This window comes from Colius striatus, chromosome 14 (genome assembly GCF_028858725.1).
Source record: "Colius striatus isolate bColStr4 chromosome 14, bColStr4.1.hap1, whole genome shotgun sequence".
NCBI lineage: Eukaryota > Metazoa > Chordata > Aves > Coliiformes > Coliidae > Colius > Colius striatus.
The window spans coordinates 4,791,306-4,811,267 of record NC_084772.1 but is presented as its reverse complement, the minus strand read 5'-3'; the positions used below and the strand labels follow the sequence as shown (position 1 = coordinate 4,811,267).

At 46.2% G+C, this 19,962-nt stretch overlaps 1 protein-coding gene across 2 annotated transcripts in view; it reads left to right on the top strand.

Annotated features, from left to right (window-relative positions):
* Window positions 1–19,962, top strand: part of WDR59 (WD repeat domain 59) — a 48,461-nt gene that overhangs the window by 1,634 nt on the left and 26,865 nt on the right. For both annotated transcript variants that reach the window (XM_062007711.1, XM_062007712.1), the window contains exons 2-12: window positions 2,279–2,328; window positions 4,217–4,352; window positions 7,914–7,999; window positions 8,896–8,976; window positions 10,760–10,797; window positions 12,808–12,896; window positions 13,357–13,473; window positions 14,421–14,498; window positions 15,788–15,944; window positions 17,369–17,448; window positions 19,591–19,723. In XM_062007711.1, coding sequence (XP_061863695.1) covers window positions 2,279–2,328; window positions 4,217–4,352; window positions 7,914–7,999; window positions 8,896–8,976; window positions 10,760–10,797; window positions 12,808–12,896; window positions 13,357–13,473; window positions 14,421–14,498; window positions 15,788–15,944; window positions 17,369–17,448; window positions 19,591–19,723 — 1,045 coding nt within the window. The remainder of the gene's footprint in view (window positions 1–2,278; window positions 2,329–4,216; window positions 4,353–7,913; window positions 8,000–8,895; window positions 8,977–10,759; window positions 10,798–12,807; window positions 12,897–13,356; window positions 13,474–14,420; window positions 14,499–15,787; window positions 15,945–17,368; window positions 17,449–19,590; window positions 19,724–19,962) is intronic.

The window sequence follows — 19,962 nt, the reverse complement described above, 5'->3', positions numbered from 1 at the left end:
AAGGTTTATTATGTCCAATGGTGAAGGGATACACCCTACTCAGTGTGTAGGTGGGAAATTACCTTGCTAAGGGTTTGCAGCTTTTGAAAACCAGTATGGCCCTGCCACATGGAGTTGAGCCTTTCAGGTGGAGAGAGTGAAGCTAGATTAAAAACTAACATTAAGCTTAGACATGAAGAGGTGTTTTCCATGGCTTGCCTAGCAGAAAATCAAGTGAAATGCCAGCAGATGTTTGAAGTCTCAGAAGATGCTGCCCAGAGCTGGGTTTCAACTGTATGGTACTTCTGCCGTGCTTATTCACTTAATTGTTACTCATCAACAGCAATTCCAGCTATTCTCATTGTTATTCTAGGATAAAAACTGCTTTCAGGTTGGCTTGTTCAGTTTCAACTCCCTCTTTCTGGCAAGTTGCACTGAGAAGACTGACATATCAATATCCTGAGCACATTAAATAACAGCTGTTTGGGCTTTTTCCTGTTTCCTGTTGCCCAGATAAGACTGTAGTATTGTAAGGAGCTGTTTATTGCCATAAAACCACTTGAGTTTGACCTACCACAGTTGCAGCCTGACATGTGAAGCTTTGCACTTCATTGTTCATCACATTTGCATGATGTTGGGTGCCTTGAAAAGCAGTTTGCAATGTTCAGTATTAAAAACCATTTGTAATAACTTGAGATCCTGGTGCCCAAACCAGAAAAAAAATAAACTCCTATGTGAAATTATCAGTCACTTTACATTGATGGGTTTTTGTCTGTCTTGAGGCAAGGTGGCCTCAGCTGTGTGATATATTGACTGACTAGCTTTTCACTAGTGACTTCAGTGGTCCTCATTTTGATTCCTCAGGGAGGAAATGTGCATCACCTGGGAAAACTTCCCTCTGCTTGCTTTTTAAATCTATAGAGTAACCTACTTTGTTGTTTTGCAAGGTGCTGTGAGATCCAGGAAGCTGGAATTATTTCTTTACCACTTAAGAGATTTTTTTCAAACTAGCTTTTAATTTAAGCATTGGTTCTAGGGCTAGGAAAACCTTGCCAGGAGACTGGATTTGCTACCTAGGAAAAAGCCATGAAAGCAGGTTGTTCCTGGAACACCAGAAGTGGTGAAACTTGGTTTGGTTGGGATATGGATGTAGGCTTGGGGTTTACTGCAGAAGCTCCTGCTGAAACTCTGTGGCCATTTATAGCTCTTTGCCATGTGGACTCTTGTTCTCTAGTGAGGAACGAGCCCATGATGCTGTATTTCCCTTAGTTGGGGTATTTCCAAGCAAGGGCTGGGGTTCTGGTTGAAAGAACTAGGTCTTTGTGGTGGCTATTCTCCTTTCTAACCTGATTGAAATGCAGTGGGGTGGACATCTTACCTGTCAGGTTTTAGTGATTTCTGTAAGTAGTAGCTGTGGGACATCATGAAATCTTGTTACATCCACACTGAAAGTACTTAGCATAATCCTGAACAGCAGCAGAGACATTCTGAGCCTTCAGGGAGGTAGCTTTGAAGATGACAGCAGTTAATTTGAGGGATGTGGGGCACAGTCTGATTTTTTTTGTAATGTGAATGCTACAAACTACATTAAGTCATTTCTGTGTTTATGGGCTGAGCATCTTTGTGAGTGAAACTTTCCTTTATTCTCTTGGCAATTAAATGACATAATTGTCCAATTCCATTCTGAACAAAAAGAGGAGTAGACAATGTTAAAACAGTTTGGTTTTTTTCAGTTCTTATGTATTTGTTATGTATTCGCCTGAAGTGAATCCTCATGCCTCGTAGCCATCTCTCATCTGTGGAGACCAGCCATACACAAATGGCTGCACTTCTGTCTCCCAGTACATATATAATTAAATCTGGCCCAGCAATAGAAGAAAGAGAGAGAGGCTGAGAAAGCTCCTGAGCAGGGGCAGAGGCTGATTAATACAGATTCTTAGGGATTGCTGATTGGAAGGCTGCAGCCACAATTGCCGTAGCAGGGAGAAGGGAGCAAGGTCTCGGTGCTTGTGATGGTGTCTGCCAGACCTTGCCTTCCATTTACTCTGCCAGAGGTGTTTTCTGAGCTCTGTCCTGCATCTCCAAATCAACTGCTACGCCCTGTCACCCCTCTGTGCTTCCTGAGGGGGATGTTACTTCTCCCATCCCTGACAGTTATCAGCTTAGACTTTTACCATAGCAGTTGGTACCTTAAAGATGAGCTGGCAGGTTTTCCTGAGTGCCTCCCCAAAGCTGTGTGTGGGACTGAGAAGCTGACCTGACAGGTACAATTTAGTTTTGTTCTGTTTCTCCTTAACAGGCGACTGCGATGTCAGTGGATTGCCTGGGACAGCGTGCAGTACTCTCAGGGTGAGTGTGCCAGTCCCCATTAGAAATGTGTGACAGTCATTTTCACAAGCCAAATCAGCAACCTTCAGGCTGACCTCAGTTAAAGAGCTGATGTATTGTTTCAGAAAGGTGCAGCTGAATTCTTGTTGAGGCTTGACAAAAGGATTCTAGATCCCATTTCCAATGGGACGCTGTGGAAAGCCAGCAACAGCAGCACAGTAAAGTACTGTCATGGCTTTCCTGATATGTGCTTTTTTTTCCACTTGCATGAGGTGGAGCATCATGAAGGACTCCCTGGATCCTTCTTGAAATACAAATTAAATCCCTTCCTTAAGACAAGATTTGCCCCAAATATTCCTGTGCTGTACTGGGACAGAGGAGCCAAGCTCTGACCTGCTCCTCAGCTGGTTCGCTGCAGAGTGACAAGAGCAGTTGGTGGTTCCAAGCTGCCACAGCTCACAGGTGGGTGTGCCATTATGTAGCCACCTCCAGGGAAAGTCTTCAAGCAGCTCAGTTGCCTTCTCAGCTGTTGCTTTTTGGTACTAACAGTTATTTCTGTCCCACTGTTGGTGACAATTACAATTAGCATGTTCACTGCAAATCCAGGATTGCATGGCTGCAGCTCACCTTAGGGGAGATAGGTCCTTTGATACAACTCAGAGGCCCACATGCTTCCACATAAACCCCTAGTGTGGCAGCCCTGTGCAGGAATAACCAGTTCAGCATCTGCATTTAGGTCTAACTTGATGCCTCTTCCTCCTTGCACTTGCCCAGTCTCATAGCTTGTTTATTTGACCCAACAGCAAGCTGGGGGCAGCCTGTCTGCAATTCATAGAGTGAATTACATGAAAAATTACAATGAAAAACATGGGATCCATGGCTGCCTGCTTTTCAAGCTGCTCCTGTGTGCTCACCAGCCCTTCAGGATTTGCTGCCTTTCTTTTAAAGCTGTGAGAGCGCCTCAGAGGGCTCTTCAGAGTAAGGAGCACTGAGGACGTTGGTCTTCAAATGCAGCAAAGATGTTCTTCATATTCCTTCTCCCGGGAAAGTTCACAGTGCTCAGAGCAGCTGTATGCTTGCTACACAGCTGATGCCAGTGTGGTTAATTTTATATGGTTCAGTATCTTTTGGTACTAGTCTTCCATTAGAGTTCATCTGGCTCACAGTTATTTCTGGGCAGTTTGTCTGGCATGTAAGATGAATCATACTATGGAGGGAATGATCCCTGGCCCAACTTTATGGGCAGTTGGTGACATCTAGCAGGATATGAGCTCAGGTTTGTCATGCAAATACATCTCTGCTGCATACAGAGTTGGCTCAGGTAAGTAACACAACTAAGTCAATGCAGTGCTCTGTCCACTCACGTTAATGAAGTCCTGAAGCTGAGCTAGCTCTTTGCAGGTGTACTTGTACTGTCTGTGGAACCAAGCCCCCCAGACAGTGTGGTGTGGAAACACAGAGCCACTTACCAACTTATGTTTGTCAAGGCTCATTAACTCTTGCTCAGAGCAACCTCTCCAGCCTGCTCCTGGGAAGCCATTGCCTTGCACTCCGTGCCCTGCACTGCCTTGGCTCAGCTGCTGCAGCATGTGCCAGCAGATCTGATGTGTTTCACCATGGCCCAGCACTTCCTTTTGTATCCTAGTCCTATTTGGGGACAATACCCCTCTATCTGGGGTTTGCTGTGGTCTGAGATACCCATGACATTGTGGATCCTGTCTAACTTCAATGTGTCTTTTCTCATATGTAACCTCTTCTGAAGTGTGTGGTCAAATGTGGTCTCAGGAGCAATATTTTCATCTGTCTTCTGAACTACTTCTCTTCTTTGGCCCTCTAGGCACAAGACTGTGAGCTCCATGTGAGCCTGGGAGTTTGTGATACAGCCCCTTTGTGTCTGTGTGTCTTGCAGACGCCGTTTCCTCTACATAGTTAACCTGGATGCACCGAACGAGGGCCATCGGAAGATCTCCCGGCAGAGCAAGTGGGACATTGGGGCAGTGCAGTGGAACCCCCACGACAGCTATGCCTACTACTTTGCAGCTTCAGTGAGTTTACTCATCTCAAACATGCAGCTCCTCATCTTCTCTGGTCTTTCGGGATGGACGTCTGCAGACTCAAAGGCTGGCGCTGGCCTGCTTCTGCAGGTCACATCACGAGGTCAAGGCTTAACTGCTTTACTGCTGGTGGGGTATTTGGCTGGATGGTTCTTGGGTATTGGTCAGTCAGTGTTGAATCTAGTGTTAGAGAATCATAGAATTGTTTCACTTGGAAAAAACCTGTAAGATTGAGTCCAAGCCCACCGCCAACCCATGGCCCTCAGCACCTCAGCTCCACGACTTTGGGATCCCTCCAAGGCTGGGGACTCCCCCACCACCCTGGGCAGCCTGGCACAGGGGTGGACACCCCTCCCAGGGAAACAGTTCTGCCTCCAGTGCAACTTGAGGCCTTTTCCTCTCGTCACTCATTACTTGGGAGAACTGAGGGTCCCAAGTGTTTTGCTTCCTTGTCTACTATAAAACACTTTGCCAAATAAACCAGACATCTAAATGGTCCTTTTCTGTAAGGAAAGGGGGATGTGCTCTCTTTCTAACTTCCTTTTTGTTAGCAGATTGGTGCACTTACTGTGTTTCTTGCTCTGTGCTATTTTGTTTTCACCTCCCTGCCTTCCTGGTGGGATGTGGTACACCAGGCAGTCTGTAAATAGCACAAGTCAATACTGGCTCACTGCTGTAACAATCTAGATTTGCAGATAGGCAGCAACTGAGTCAGCAAGGAGTTCTCAAGACAGTAGTGACTGTCTGAGACTTGAGTGCAGTTTTGAGCTCTGATCTTTATTTGGTCTGTTGTGGTCCTGTAGCTTGTACACCCAGAGCATGGGCTGCTGCTAGTGCCAGGCTTAGCCACAGTGCACTAACTCACACTACTTGGGTGCAGGCTGTCCTTGTGGAGAGGTGCCTTTGCTGCTGTGTGGCCTCTGCTTTTATAGCCTGAGAGTCCTTGAATAGTTGGAGGTGGAGAGGTTTAATCCAGTTTTTGAGAAAACACTTAACTGAAGATGATTTTCTGGGATTTTTGTTCCTTTTGCTTCCTGGACTGTTTATGACTGAAATTAAAGGCAATCTTAAAAGTAGAGCAGTGTTGTTAGTTGGGAGCCTTTGCTTCTTTGCCCTATGACATTCACTAGCCTGTCTCCTCCCAGCTCTTGGCATGTGACCAACATCTTAAAGGTGCCTTCAGCAGCTGTCTGCTTCTGAGGGGAGAGTTGTTAAAGCTTGGAAAAGGTGTCCTTCAGTGCCACTTCTGGATAGTATGTGAAAATCAAAACCAAATAAGGAAACATACTGTACAGGCTGTGAATAGAGCAGGAAAGCTTCTTTTCAGACACTCTGAAGGCAATCTCCAGTGACTGGTTAATGCTGCTCTGAGCTGGACCTTGCTTCAAAGGGGAGCTCTGTCCATCTTGCCTATCTGAGCACTCCTGTCATGGGTGGACACAGGAACCCATCTTGTTCCAGACTCAAGGTGTAGCTGGTACCAAACCTTGCTGTTCCCATATATAAATGAAGATGCTAAGATGCTGTGGTGGTTTAGACACATCTGATGAGGGATCCCCAAGATGAGATCAGGCAGCTTTTCCTGTTTGAGTCAGAAATTTCCTTGCAAGCCATCTCATGGTTGGCTGGCATTTTGGTGCTGATGCATTTCAGCCCCATCCTAGGACTAGAATTTAGCTTGTCTTGTTTAGAAGTGGAAAGCAGACTACACCGTGTGCTCAGGTGTATGTATGCCAGGTCAGATCTGGAGGCAGCAGATGTGTTTGAGGGCCATACCCTTGGATATGGGGCAAAGATGCAATGAGAAGGCTCAATCAGCTCAGATTCAGCACTGTGGAGATGGGAAATGCCACTTCTGCACTCAAGCTGTCTGTCAGTCCCCCATCAGTCTGCTGTTGATATGTTCAGGTGTAACACAAGTGTTGTAGGCAGCTTTGAGGGTTCTACCCCTCTGCATCCCTGTGGGTGGAAAGGCAACCAACCACCTTGTTTGCCAACAGTTTCACTTGACTTGCAGTGCCTTCATTGTAAGTGCTGCAGGCAGAGGGGAGCTCTGTGCTTGTGTTTTGATAAGGGCTTCTTAGTTTTTTTAGGTTCTTTCCAGAAGAGCTGAAATGTGTCCTCTAGCTGTGCTTGACTGCGTCTGCCCTCTGGCTCAAGCAGAGGAGTTCTGAGAACTCCTAAGCTATTGTTTCAGAAATGGGATTGTTTTAAATACTAGGTCATTGTTACTACTTTAGTGTGGTCACAAATGCTTGAACCAGATGCTCCTGATGGGAGGGACTGTCATCCTCTCACACCTGGTGCTAGAAGCAACAATTTCCATGTGAGATGCCCCACTAAGTCTGAGAAACTTCTGGTGATCTTTTATCTCATAGCATCAACTCCAGGGCAGATCCTGATGGGTAATTTCACTCTGTTAGTGAGAAACACGCAAGGAGTTTTCCTTGCCCCAAGCCCTTTTGCAGCCCTACTGTGAGCTGTTAGAGTAATGGCATATATTGCTGCTGAGCTGGAAGGAGACCTTCTGTTTCAGGGAATGCTGTAGTGTGTATCTGCAAGTTCAAATTCATATGAAGCAGCTTCAAGGTAGGAACTGCCACAAAAACAAGAAGTGAGAGAAGTCTCTTCTCTATTACCTCTTCCTTTATCTACCTGTAAGTCTGAAAACAAGAGGCTAACAAATTTTGAAGTTATGTTATTTCTGGTTTTACAAAATCAACTTGAATTTCCAGTCCTGGCCTAAGACCGACTGCTTGGTGCTATATCTGCAGTTCCTGCCCCAGAAGGATTAGAGTTAGCCTGGGCCAAAGTGAATGTTGGTTGATACAGAACATGAACTTAAAGCACAGTAGCTTGTTTCAAGTAACTTTGTGTGTTGCTGCATTTGGAGGAGGATTTATTCCTTGAATGAGTGAAGTAGCCTTAAATAGCGTTGTCATTGATTCATCTAGTTTGCTGCTGTGGTTTACAGTTAGTGATAAGCACTTAAGGCTTTTTTCCTGGGCTGGCAAAGATGGAAGTACCCTTGAGGAGGTGACCTTGAAGCCATTAGAGTGTATTGTTCATGTTTGGCAATGGTCCTGCTTGTCTCAGAAATGCATCAAGGGAAAGTTGAGGAGAACTAGTGGTGATCCATCATCCCCCTCAGTGAAAACTCCAGTTGGGAATCCAAACAGGCTGGCAGGGTATTCCTGCAGAGAGAGTGTCTGCCTGTTGCCTGCAGTTACAGCACATTGTTAGAGAATAAAAGCTCTGAGAACATATTTCTGTGGAAACATTTTGCAGTGTGACTTTTTCTTCTCTCCTTGCTTATTTCCCACTTTAAGGGAGGGGAATTAAAGTGTAAGCTTTCAGAGTCCTTGCAGCCTGTAGGTTCACCTTTGCTCTCCTGCTTTGGGCACAGAGTTTGCTAGTCACAGTGTGACTCACTGGTAACTGAGGATGCTCAAAGTGAAGGAAACCTGGTCCTAACACATGGATTCCTGTCTTGTTTGGGGAAAAAAAGCCTTGTTTGCCTGACACTGCTTCCTTTCTTCCAACTCGTTTCAGAGCAATCAGCGAGTGGATCTGTATAAGTGGAAGGAAGGTAATGGTGAAGTTTGCACATCACTGCAAGGACACACACGTGTGATCAGGTGAGGAAGAAGTGGTAATGCAGACTACTGGGTGGAAAACAATGGATTGTTCCCTGGAAGCTGCATGTTTGGTTTTGACCTCCCTCAGGCTCTGCTCCCAGCCTGTTTTCTCTTTCGGACTGTGCCTGTCTGTCCTACCTTCCCATTTGGAGTCCATGTCAGATGTGAAAGCAGCTCACCCTCTCACAGCTCCCCTGGTATATCAGCTTAGCCTTTGATGGCTCGACTGTCATTGCCGTAGGCTGTTGTCCTTGTAATGAACAGCAACCATCATCTGGGAAACAGATAGCAGCATGTTTGTTAAATTGAATTCCAGCCATGTTCCTTTGATAGCAGCTTAGTTAAAGCAGGTAATCCCAAAAATCAAGTTCATGGTGTTACAATGGTGCAGGGGAGATTTCTGCCTCTAGTTCTAGGGGTGTATGTTAGTGCTGAGCTGGAAATACAGGTGAAGGACTGTTTTCACTCCAGCTCCTGACTGTGAAAAGTAATTGCAGCCCTTGAAATGGCCGACTGGAGGCTGTTTGTGACCCAGGTGCACCTGGTGAGTCCAACAGAAAGACATCCCAGAGGGGTTGCTGCTGAGAATGTATGGTAACTGGGAACTTGCAGAGACACTGCCCCTTCTACTGTGGAGGAACGAGCACACACAGCGTAGCTTTAAGGTTCAGGGCTAGGAAGATGCTTCACTGGAATTTACTTAGAAGCATTTCGTTGCTTCTTGGAATTTACTTAGAGAGATGATTAAGATCTTGGTTTTCATTTTAAAAGTTTCAGTGGATGTCATGGAGAGACTGTTAATTTGTCAGAGAGGTGTAGTCGGGGCTCGTGAGAAGTTGATGTGAATTGTGGATTCTTTCCTCTGTGTAATCTTTCCTATGATTTTTAACTTGCAGTGACTTGGACTGGGCAGTGTTTGAGCCAGACCTGCTGGTCACCAGTTCTGTGGACACGTACATTTATATCTGGGACATCAAGTAAGAATCGCTATGTTTTTGCACTGCAGGGAAACTGTTGGACTCCCTTCTGTAATTAGCAGCTTGCAGGGCAAAGCATGCACTGATGGGTGCTGCTCTTCAGCTGTGCTTGCAGGAGCTTTATTTGCTTCCCATAATCTCAAAGATGTCTTCTGTTCCCCTGTTTCCAGGGGAGGAAGTTCAGAGTCAATGAAGGATAGCTGAGGAGTGTGGTTAAGCCACAGTCCTGCTCCTGATTGGGGGGGAAAAAAAAAGAGGCTGCCTTCTCTTGCTATTCATTTCTCATATTTTCGCAGGAGTTTTTCCTGGAACCCAAGGGTGATCCTCAACCTGTAGGGTTTTTCAGCTGACCCAGTGAGCACAATTCACTGATCCTGCAGACATTTTCCACTAAATTCCCTCAGTGGGAAGACTGGCAGTGGAATTCAGGAACATTTTCCTCTTTGTCTTCCCTTTACTCCTTTTCCTTTCTATCATGAGTAATTTCAAGGTAACAAATCTTTTCAAAACCACTAATATTAACCCCCCCTGTGTTTTACACCTGAGAAGCAAGGAGCTGACACTTGGAGTGCTGGGTTCTCTTCCTGGCTGTGCAGCAGCTCTGTGTCACCCCTGGCAAGTCACTTTGTTCCTCTCTGCCTCCCTTGCTCGGTTATAATAGGAGGATAATTACATAACCCCACTGCACCAGGCTACCCTGAGGCTTGTTTAGCTCCTGTGAAGCACTTAGATCCTTGGTTAAATGGTGCTTGAGAATGGCAATATATTATTAATGTGTAATTAAAAGACATGGAGAGACAATAACTGCTGGTTGTATTTTCCTGTGGTACTCTCTTAGTGCCAAGCAAAAAATAGTTTTCTGAAGGTTGTTATCTGAAGCTCTGCTTTAACTCTCTTGTGCCATTCTGTCATTTTGTGTCCATATTTATGACTTGTCCTCTTAGGCAGTCTCTGACTAGCCTCTGCCTCCCACTTGTGCTGGTCAGGTCTCTGCTTGCTGGGGCGGTGAGGTCCTGGGGCTGCTGGCCTCCTGCAGATGAACATCCTTGCTGAAGTGGCTGACTCTAATGACACCTTAGGGAGGTAGCCTTGCAGTAAGAGCAGATGGAAATTCCCCACTTAAAGTTAGTTTGTATGAAAAATTTTGATTTCATGAAATGGCAAATGAATTCCTGAGGAGCAGGATCAAGGGGCAAATTATTGCCTAGATCTGTGTCCTGGCTGCTAGGAGCTGTCGTGGTACCTCACTGGCTTCTACCACTGCAGAGTTTGGTCTGGAGAGACTGCACACATTTGTGCTTGTTTTCTACTAATGTTGTTATATGCTAGACATGAACACTGCTCCATCTGCCTTGAATCAGAGTCTGCAAAGCCTTGACAAACAGAGCTGTGTTAACTCAAAAAAAGCTACTGATGTTTGTCAAGCCTCCTGGGAAAGGCTGTTTTGTTGCTCCCTGCAGCAGCACTTGGTGAGCCCTCTTTCCTTGCCTGCCCTGTGGTGACATGCCACACTTTGCACATCTCTCTCCACCTCTTAGTCCCTCTTACTGCCTTCCTGTGTCCTAAACCTACTGCTTGTACTGTTTGTGAGCAGGACAGGATGGCTGTTGTCTTCCAACTGGTCACCTCTTTATTTAACATGGTTTGTTTTGCTAAGCAGGAGGAATAGCAGTTCCCAAGAGGCAGCAATAAAACTAGGTCTGTCATAGGAAGGAGCTAAATGGGGAGGCTGGACCTGCTGGGCTGTACTGTGGTTGTTGACATTAGCCATGTTGTGTTTCAGAGACACCAGGAAGCCTACAGTGTCCCTCTCTGCAGTTGGTAAGTATTGGGGGGGGGTGGGGGGGGTGGTGAGATGTAGACTTGTTTAATGCCTACATTTAGTTTCATGTGCCTTTGCTGTTACTCCTCCCTCTCTTTGTGCCCTGGGGTTAAACATGGCACAGTACAGAAGTGCCACCACATCTGACTGTCCCGTGTAGGAGTAGCCTTAGAGGCTCTAGTTCACAGCTTTTAGAGCAGAATTCAGAGGGGATGTGGAGCTCTTGGAGATTCCCAGGCATGAAGGGCAGTGGCAGTGCTTGGACTGGCTGTCCTGAGATTAGTGAACAGTTGGATGCCATTTGTGCCTTCTAGACATACCTTCTTCTCTGCTTAACCACCCTGCTGCACTGTTTGTTGCCTGTGTGTGATTTCTCCGTGTCTTTTTAAGTTTGACTGAATCAGCTGAGAACCAAAAGCACGCCCCAGGCAGTGGTGTTGGATGCTGCTAACTGCCAGCCTGCCCCACCTTCCTTACTGAGGGGCTGGGCACACAAACTGGCTGGATCTGCTTCCTTGGGGCACCTTCCACACGCAGGAAACTGCAGCAGTGACATGAAGGAACTCTCTCTGGGCTGTGCTTGCCCTGGAAGGGCACTTATGGTGGCTGTTTGCACTAGTGTGTCCAGCTGCCCATGGTGCTGCCTGCTGGCAGGTGCTGGGTGTCAGCTCTCACCCACTGCTCACTGGAACCAGGTGAGGAATTGCCTGACAAGCAAAACAGCCTTTTCCTGAGTTACTGCTCCTGATATTACAGCAATCCTTGCAACATGTCTCTCATGCTCTGCTGCCTAGATCTCATTAGACTACACATCTGCAGTGCTCCCCCTCCCTCCCAGCCGGCAAACCTGTCTAGCACAATGATGCAAAAGCCTGACTGAAGAGAAGTGGTGTCCAGTTCTGGTGCCTGGGGTGAGGTTTCATGGGTCAGCTGAGCCAGCCCAGCAGCTAACTCCCCACAAAACTGCCTTCCTCTCATACCTAGTTCGGTTTAGTGCTGGTCTAGACATGCCTGTACCCCTCAGCGAGTGGATTGAGTCAATCAACTATTTGCAGCCTATTTGCAGCTTTTTCTCCCCTGGACTAGCTTCTTGCTGGGTTGTCAGGATGAATCTGCTCAGAGTGCAGCAGAAGGTGGGTAGTGAAGGTGGGGCATAGCAGCAGGCTGAGATCTGTTTAGTGTTCTCATAGACCTTGCCTTTCTGGTGAGCTTGAAATGTTTTGAGAATATTAGCAGAACAATATAACTTTATGTATTTCTCTTACAATGTCTGAACCATCCACATCAGCTGCAGCTGTGTTCTGCTGCTTATTAGAAATAACCACCCTTTGTCTGATTTTTTAAGCCTTTGAGTTCCTTTTGATATCATATAATTGTATCTGGACCATCATCCATTTTCTTTACAATGTCTTTGTTGTTTTACTTCTGTGGTGTATTTTGACAGTTGGGGCTTCTGGTTAACTCAGTGAGTTTGCCTGCAGCTGGCCAGACACAAGCTCCACTTGCACTGCAGCCTTCTCTTACACCTGTGTTTAAATAATAGATCAATAAGCCTGGTTCATAGATCAATAAGCATCAGATAGCATAGAGGATGTTGGGGAGAAAAACTAGTCAATCTTTGAGCACTTGGAAGTAACCTGAATAAAACCAGAAGGAATTTGGAAGGGAATGGCGAACCTGCACTTGTCTGGAGGAAGTTGCTCCACCTGAGCTAACAGACAGGAGTGTTTTAATTGGGTACAACCCATGTCTAGAAATGGAAATGAAGATCTCCGAGCATTTAACTGGAACACTTGCTTTGGGGTTTTCAGGACATAAAAGCTATGCTGAAGGGCCAGGAGTTAATAATTTTCATGTCATCCTTCATGCTGGCTTCTAAGATATCCTTCCTCCCAACTACCTGTCCTGTGCTAAGGGCAGCAGCTCTAAGCCCAGGTCAAGGATCTGATGATCTGTTGTGCTATTTACTTTTTAATTCCTTGTGTGGACCTGCTCTGTTTGTGCTGCAGCTGGAGCTTCCCAGGTGAAATGGAACAAGAAAAATGCCAACTGTTTGGCAACCAGTCATGATGGGGATGTCCGAATATGGGACAAAAGGGTAAGCTGAGGGGTTTTGGAGCAGTCTGTGCATATTACCACCAACTCTGTACATACATCCCTCTGGTCACAGATAAATACTGTGGAAAAATTACTACCTTATCCAAAATCTCTCTTGTACTTTGATTTAAACTAGAGAGAATTGGGAGCCCATGAGCCTGGAGAGAGCAGGTAGTTGACCTCCTTCCCCAGCAACTGTGCCCAACAACGTGTTGGGGTTTGATCTCATAGTACTTAACTGTTTCACTGGGTATAAAGTATGGTTCAGGGTTGCACTTGTTGACTGGAATTTGTCACATCTTCACAGGACCTTTTCTTCAACTACTTTTGCTGATCTGTTTACCTTTACCCAGCAGGAGGGTATTCTGCCTCTTTTGTTCTTGTTGAAGTGTCTTATTTTATGCAAAAGAACCAGAATTTCATGAATGCTGTGCTGAGAAGGAAAATCTCTCTCCTTGCAGAAACCCAGCACTGCAGTAGAGTACTTGGCAGCCCATCTCTCTAAAATCCACGGTCTGGACTGGCATCCTGACAATGAATATACACTGGCCACTTCCAGCCAGGACAACTCTGTCAGGGTAAGTGTTGTTTATGGACTCCTGCCTGAGAGATGTCAGGATGGTGGAGCAGGTCCCATTCTCCTACTGCTGAGGTCTCGGGGAGTTCTTGTCACTGGCAACATCTGGACTTGTGTTTTTGGGTTTCTCACTGCCTGTGTGTGTGGTGAGCTCAGGGTGTGCTTACAGGACAGGCAAAGAGATCAATGCAGAATGGTTGCACAGATGTTTGCCACAAATCTGTGGTGGTTTGGGCAGTGCTGAAGCTGAAAACAAACACCTCTTCATGTTGCTTGCCAGAACAGAGCTGGCCATGCATGCTGGAAGAGCCTTCTCCCCAAAACACAGTGTTGCCAGCCTGAAGCTGATTACAGCAACTTTGGGGGAGACATACTCCAACCCCTGGGGTTCCCACACTTGTGTCATGTTGTGTTATCAGTGAGAGACTGCACTGCTATGCAGGGTCTTTTACTTGCAGAGAAACAGTGTGCTTTGTATGTCAGCCAAATGGAGTTCATTCACGTTTAGCTGAGCTCTGAGGTGAATGGAACTGATGTGTATTCCAGCAAAGCAAAAGGTTAGACTCTTCATTATAAAATTAACAGTAACAGCAGGGTGGGCTTGCCTCCAGTCTGAACTGGCACATTGGCTGGCAGCCTGCAGGGTACCTTGTAGCTTTGAAATCCCAAGCAGGCTATCTGTCTCCCTGTTCTAATTACTCAAGCTATGATCACTTTGAATATGACCCCAAGTCACTTGTCTAAGGGATGCTGCCAGATGCTGATACCTTGGTATTTGTCCTTTGGGGACAAATCTGCTGTTAATGAATGGGATTGCTAATGATGCTGTGGGCACCCTGGCATGTTTTTTGCTCTGTTATATCTGCAAACCACATGGAAAACTACAGCCCAAAAGTATAACCAGCTGACTTCTGCCTTTGTTTGTTTTGTTTATTGGTTGTTTTGAAGTTCTGGGATTACCGTCAGCCTCGGAAATACCTCAACATCCTCCCCTGCCAGGTTCCTGTCTGGAAGGCAAGATACACGGTTAGTGAGAAACCCCTACTGACCCCCCTTGTGCTGTGAGAGGAAGTGCATGGAGGGACATTCACAGAATGGTGGGAGTTGGAAGAGACCTAGAGATCGAGTCCAGCTCCCATGCTAGAGCATGTCTGCTTAGATCTAGGGGCACAGGAATGTGTCCAGGCAGGTTTGGAAACCTCCCAAGAAGGAGCCTCCACACCCTCCCTGGGCAACCTGGGCCAGGGCTCCCTCACCCTTACTGTAAAGAAGTTTTTCCTTATGTTTAAGTGGCACTGTTAGGGTTCCAGCTTATGTCCATTACCCCTTCTCCTGATGCTGGAGACAACAGAAAAAGTGCTGCCCCATCCTCTTGACATTAAATAAAGAAAAAAACTGCTGAAGGACCTTCTCACCAGTTCTACTGCTGGATGTTATTGAGCTGATTTTAAGAATCCCTCCTTGGTGCTTAAAAGGCCTAGAAAAGCAGCATCTGTAATGGGGGCACTGAGGAGGAGGCAAACCCAGCAGTATGTGAGCTCAGTCTTGGGCATCATTGTCTTGGGTAGTGAAAACCCAGATGCAAGTGGTTTGCTCTGGGAGCAGAAGGCCCAGAGAGTGTCTGCTGCCCTTGCTATCCAGTTTTTTCCACTCAACTCCAGTATGGGTAACTGATGCACAGAGCAGTGCAGCAGTCTTCCCGCTCTGAGTGCCTCCTTTGCTCCCAAGGTGTTCAAGTGTGCCACAGTGAGCTCTTGAAGCCTTTCATAGAGCAAGGTGAAAGTAAGGCTTATCCTTTCTCTTCCCCAGACATAGAATTGTGACCTGAAGCCCATACTGTGCCTTGAATCTTTGATCCCCATTCTCTGTCCTCATGGTGGAGGGGTGTAGGACTGGCTTCCAGTGTCCTCTTGAGTGTTGTGACCCTGAGCAGCTGCTGGGACTCAGTCCCCAGGTTTTTGCAGCTCTTAGCAGGTCCTGACATCCCATGGGAAAAGCCAAGGGTGAAATCCCTCCAGCCTCACAGCTGTAAAGTGAGGAAGCAGCAGAAAGGGCTAGTTAATCTTAAGTGAGCTGCATTGACTGTCTCAAAGTGTATTACCTCTTTTCCCTTGTAAGACACTGGCTTTGTGCAGCGATTGCCTTGGAGCCAGTCCCTCACCCCTCAGCCCAGTTTTACACCTGATTCTGTTTTGTGATTAACTCCTTTAAAGCCCATGCCTTCTTGGTAGGAGCAGGAGGAAATCAGTGCATGATAAGAGCAGCAGAGGAGCATATCTTCCCAAGGCTAACTGGAAAGGTGTTTCTCTCTCAAGCCTTTCAGCAATGGGCTGGTGACAGTGATGGTCCCCCAGCTGCGTCGGGAGAACAGCCTCCTTCTCTGGAATGTCTTTGATTTGAACACACCTGTCCACACTTTTGTGGGCCATGATGATGTGGTGCTGGAGTTTCAGTGGAGGAAGCAGAAAGAAGGTGAGTTCAGGGCTTGATGTGCTCTCTTCCTTGTGCTGCAGCCGTCAGCTAACCAAGGGTGTGGAGGCCTGGCTCCTGGCTGCGGTGATTATGCTGTGGCCATTTGATTTGCCTTTCCTTGGAACAGCTCCTGTCCACTCTCCTGCCCCTCTTCAGACTGCAGCTGTTCTACACTTGTTTTATGGCACTGCAAACAAAGCAAATCCACAGAGTGCTGAGTGGGTCAGCAGTGACTCTGATTGCTTCTGCTCTCCTCTGAGTCTATTTTAAATGGATCTTTCAGAATGAGTTCTACAAACTCTTATGTGTAGGTGTACCCTCCTCCTGCTCAGAGCTAACCCCTCACATCACTGCCTGGATCAACAGCCTCTGGTATATTCCAGACCACCAACCCAGCAAACTCAACTTCTCTATCTGCTGACGAAGGCAGGGGAGGAAAAGCGTGGGATAGAGGCTGCTGTTGAGAGTTCAGTCCTAACTAGATTTTCCACTGTAGGCAGCTAAATATAGAAGATTCCATGTTAGAGGTTGGGTAACCACACAGAGCACATCTTTGTTTCCAGCACCTCAGCTGCTGTGACAGAACGTGCCTGGCTGGCGTTGGTGTTGTCTGTGGGACAGCTTTGCAGTGCTGTGTAAAAGTTCTGATCCAACCCTCTGCCACCAGCTGCTGGGGCAATTCACCTCAGTCACCTCTTCATACCCCACTCTCCCTCTTTCAAAAAGAGGAGAGTGATATAGAATTGTGTTAGGATCTGGAGGCACGGTCTGAGACAGTTTGTGAATGAACATTCAAGCAGCCTCGAACCACAGTCATGTCTGAGCTGAGTTAATGGATACATATCCAAAGCTGGAAGTCATGCTCATCTCAAGCAACATCAATCACACAAGCATTCCAAGCCTGCTTCAGTGCAGAGACAACCAAGATAGCACTGATCTCTTTCCACAGGGTCTACTGTACTGTATTTAGATAGCCCCTGTGCCTCAGCAGAGGGGTGTAGGAAGCAGCTGTGCAGCAGCAAATTCTTAAGTGTAGCAGCAGAGAATTGGATCAGAATTTTTACCCAGCATTGCAAAGCTGTACCACAAATAACACCAACAGGGTCATGGTCAAGACACTTCGACTTTATAGTCATCATAAAAATAAATCTGATTCTCAACTGTATTGTTTCTTCTATTTAAATAAGTCTTGGAGTGGATTTTGTTCATTCCTAGTTGTAAAACTTGCAGCACGTTCATTATCCTTTGTGTCACACCCTGCTTAGAGGTGTGGTAAAAGGAGGCATAAAGGCTGGTTCACCCCTTTCAGTTTAGTGCCTGGGTATTGGATCTCCCTGCTGGCTTGCTTGCATCTGTTCATGCTTAAACATTGGGCTGAGAGTCTGTTTTCAGCTGAGTCTATAAGTTGTTTCTGTCCTTTTTAGGTTCTAAAGACTACCAGCTGGTGACCTGGTCCCGTGACCAGACTCTGCGGATGTGGCGGATTGACTCCCAGCTGCAGAGGGTACGTGAAAACTTTTGCACTTGAACTGTAGACAAACTTCTTATGGACTGGATTCACTTCCCTTTCCACTCTCTCCTCTGATGTCCTAGAGGAACAGACACAGCAGCCAGCTGCCACTTCACTTTCTTCTTCAGCTCCAGACCAGAAATACCCGCAAGGAGACTTGTGACCTCTCTGTGTCCGTGCCTTAAAGGCTTCTGTGGAAGTGCAAGGTTTCTTTGTTGTGTAAAAGGAAGGGTAGAAGTTGTTTGGTGGTGTTCAATTACTGCTGCATTGCCTCTGAAGATGCCAGAGGCATCTTCCAGCTGTGGGAGCTGCAAGACTGTATGGCTCTTTATTGGCATTTTAGACATCAGGTAAATGTAGGCATTGTGTCCTCCACTCCTTCCCCTTTTTGCCATTGCTGCCTAGCCTGGTGCAGGCAGCTTCTGACAGCACTTACAAATTGATGATGCAGTTACTAGAAGAGTGTGCTGCATCAGACCAAAGGTTCCTATGGCCACAATGACCCATGTTATTCCATCTCATTTCCAGCTGTGAATGTCTTAGAAAAGGATAAGAACAAGGCAAGTTTGATGTTCCTCTCAAATGACCTGCCAGCCTCCTGCAGTTTGCAGCTTTTAGAGGCTTGTTGAGTCTGGTAGCTTTGTCTGCCAGAGCTTGATGACTTTCACTTCTGTAGACTTGTTCTGTCTTTTCTTGGACCTGTGTAAATTTCTGTCATCTTAAACATCCTGTCAGCCAGGAGTTTCATGGTGATTTTTTTCCTGCATGTTGTGTGGAAAAACACTCCTTGTTTATTTTACAACCTGCTAGTTTCATTGCATTGGAGATGAAGTGAGCAGCAATCTTGTCTGTGCTACTGATGATTCATTAGACCTTCATCATATCCCCCCTCAACTGCCTCCTTTTGCAAGTCAAAAAGGCCTTGATTTATTTTATACTCTGTACGAGTACTTTGATTTGTCCTTTTGTCTTTCATGAGCCTTTTTCAGTTTTTTCCATATACTTTTGGGGATAGAGATCTGGACTTAGTTCTTTGCAAAGAAACTTCAGGGCTCAGTTTGGTTTTTAAAGTTTTTGGGCATAATTCCATGAAAACATGAGCTTTAGGCTGGCCTCTACATCTTATTCCCTCAGTCAGCTTGAATTTGCTCACTTTTTTTCCCCCTATGTTGCTTTATATTTACCTGAACTGAAGTTCATACAGTTAGTCCTGTAAGATCCTTCTATGATTGTCTGCAGTCAGCCACTCTTGTTACTACCCTGAAAAACTTGGTGGCATCAGCAAACCTGGTCATGTTGCTATTCACCTCCTATTCCAGGTTTGTAATGAATATGTTGAGAAGCATGTATCCCAGCACAGATCCCGCAGGAGTCCTGCAGGTCTGTAACAATGTTCTTTGTGAAAAATGACCCTTTACTCCCACCTATCTGTGAAGATTGGATTTCTCTCCTGTCTTTAAATAAATTGTTCACCCACATCAGAGCCTTCACTCTTCCTCTTCTGGCTCCTACTCCTTTGTCCTCGTCTTTGGATCAAGCTACACAGATGATGGCATGTTGCAGGTGACTAGTGCTGTATTTTGCTACATTACACCCTTATCCTTTCTCTTCTCTATGTTTCTTCTCTTCATCTTCCCTGTTTCCTTGTGCTGAACTTAAAGTACAAGTTTTCATGGGCTCTTTTTGATTCAGAACCTAGAACCCAAGGACCTCAGTGTGGCTTTCTAGATCCTACAGGTGTGTAAATACCAAAAGCAGAAAGTGTGCTGCTATTACATCTGAGCTAAAAAAAGTAACTAGTTTTAACATGTACATTCAAGGGATTAAAGTCATACCAGCTTTAGGTTTGATTAGAGTAAGACCTCTATTACTAACACTGGCCTTGTCAATTAAGTGGCTTTCTAAGTGAGGAGGAGGCTTGGCTGGGCGGTCTGAGGTAACAGAGCTGATGATGCTGGAAAGTGGGAAATGACTTGTCTTTGTCACAGAAACAATGCTGAGGCCTTAGGCATGACTATTACTTGGACAGGCCTACCTGGCACATCCAGCCCCCTGGAGGAACAAGTTGTTTGGTGGTGGCTCTTTCCACAGCTTGGTCTCTGTTGTGTAGCATGTGGGTGCATTTGTTCTTTTCAGCTGTGTGCTAATGATATCCTGGATGGAGTTGAGGACCTCATTGATGGGATTTCTCACCTGCCAGAGCCAGACAAGACCCTTCACTCCCAGGACTCTGAGCCCCAGCATACCTCTGGACACGGGGATGAGGAAGGTGAGACAAGTGATGGGTCATGGCACTTAAGACATTGTCTATGTTTATGTTGAGAAGAAAGTGCATCTTGGCATAAGAAAGCAACATCATAGGCAAAGCACAAAGTGGTGCTGTTTCAGAGATTAATAGATTTCCCATCAGGGAGGAGGGAGAAAACTGAGGGTTTCTCAGGATGGTCTTCCCAAGTCTTTTCTAATACAATGATTTCAACTGTATAATGCAAAGCTCTTCCGTGTCAC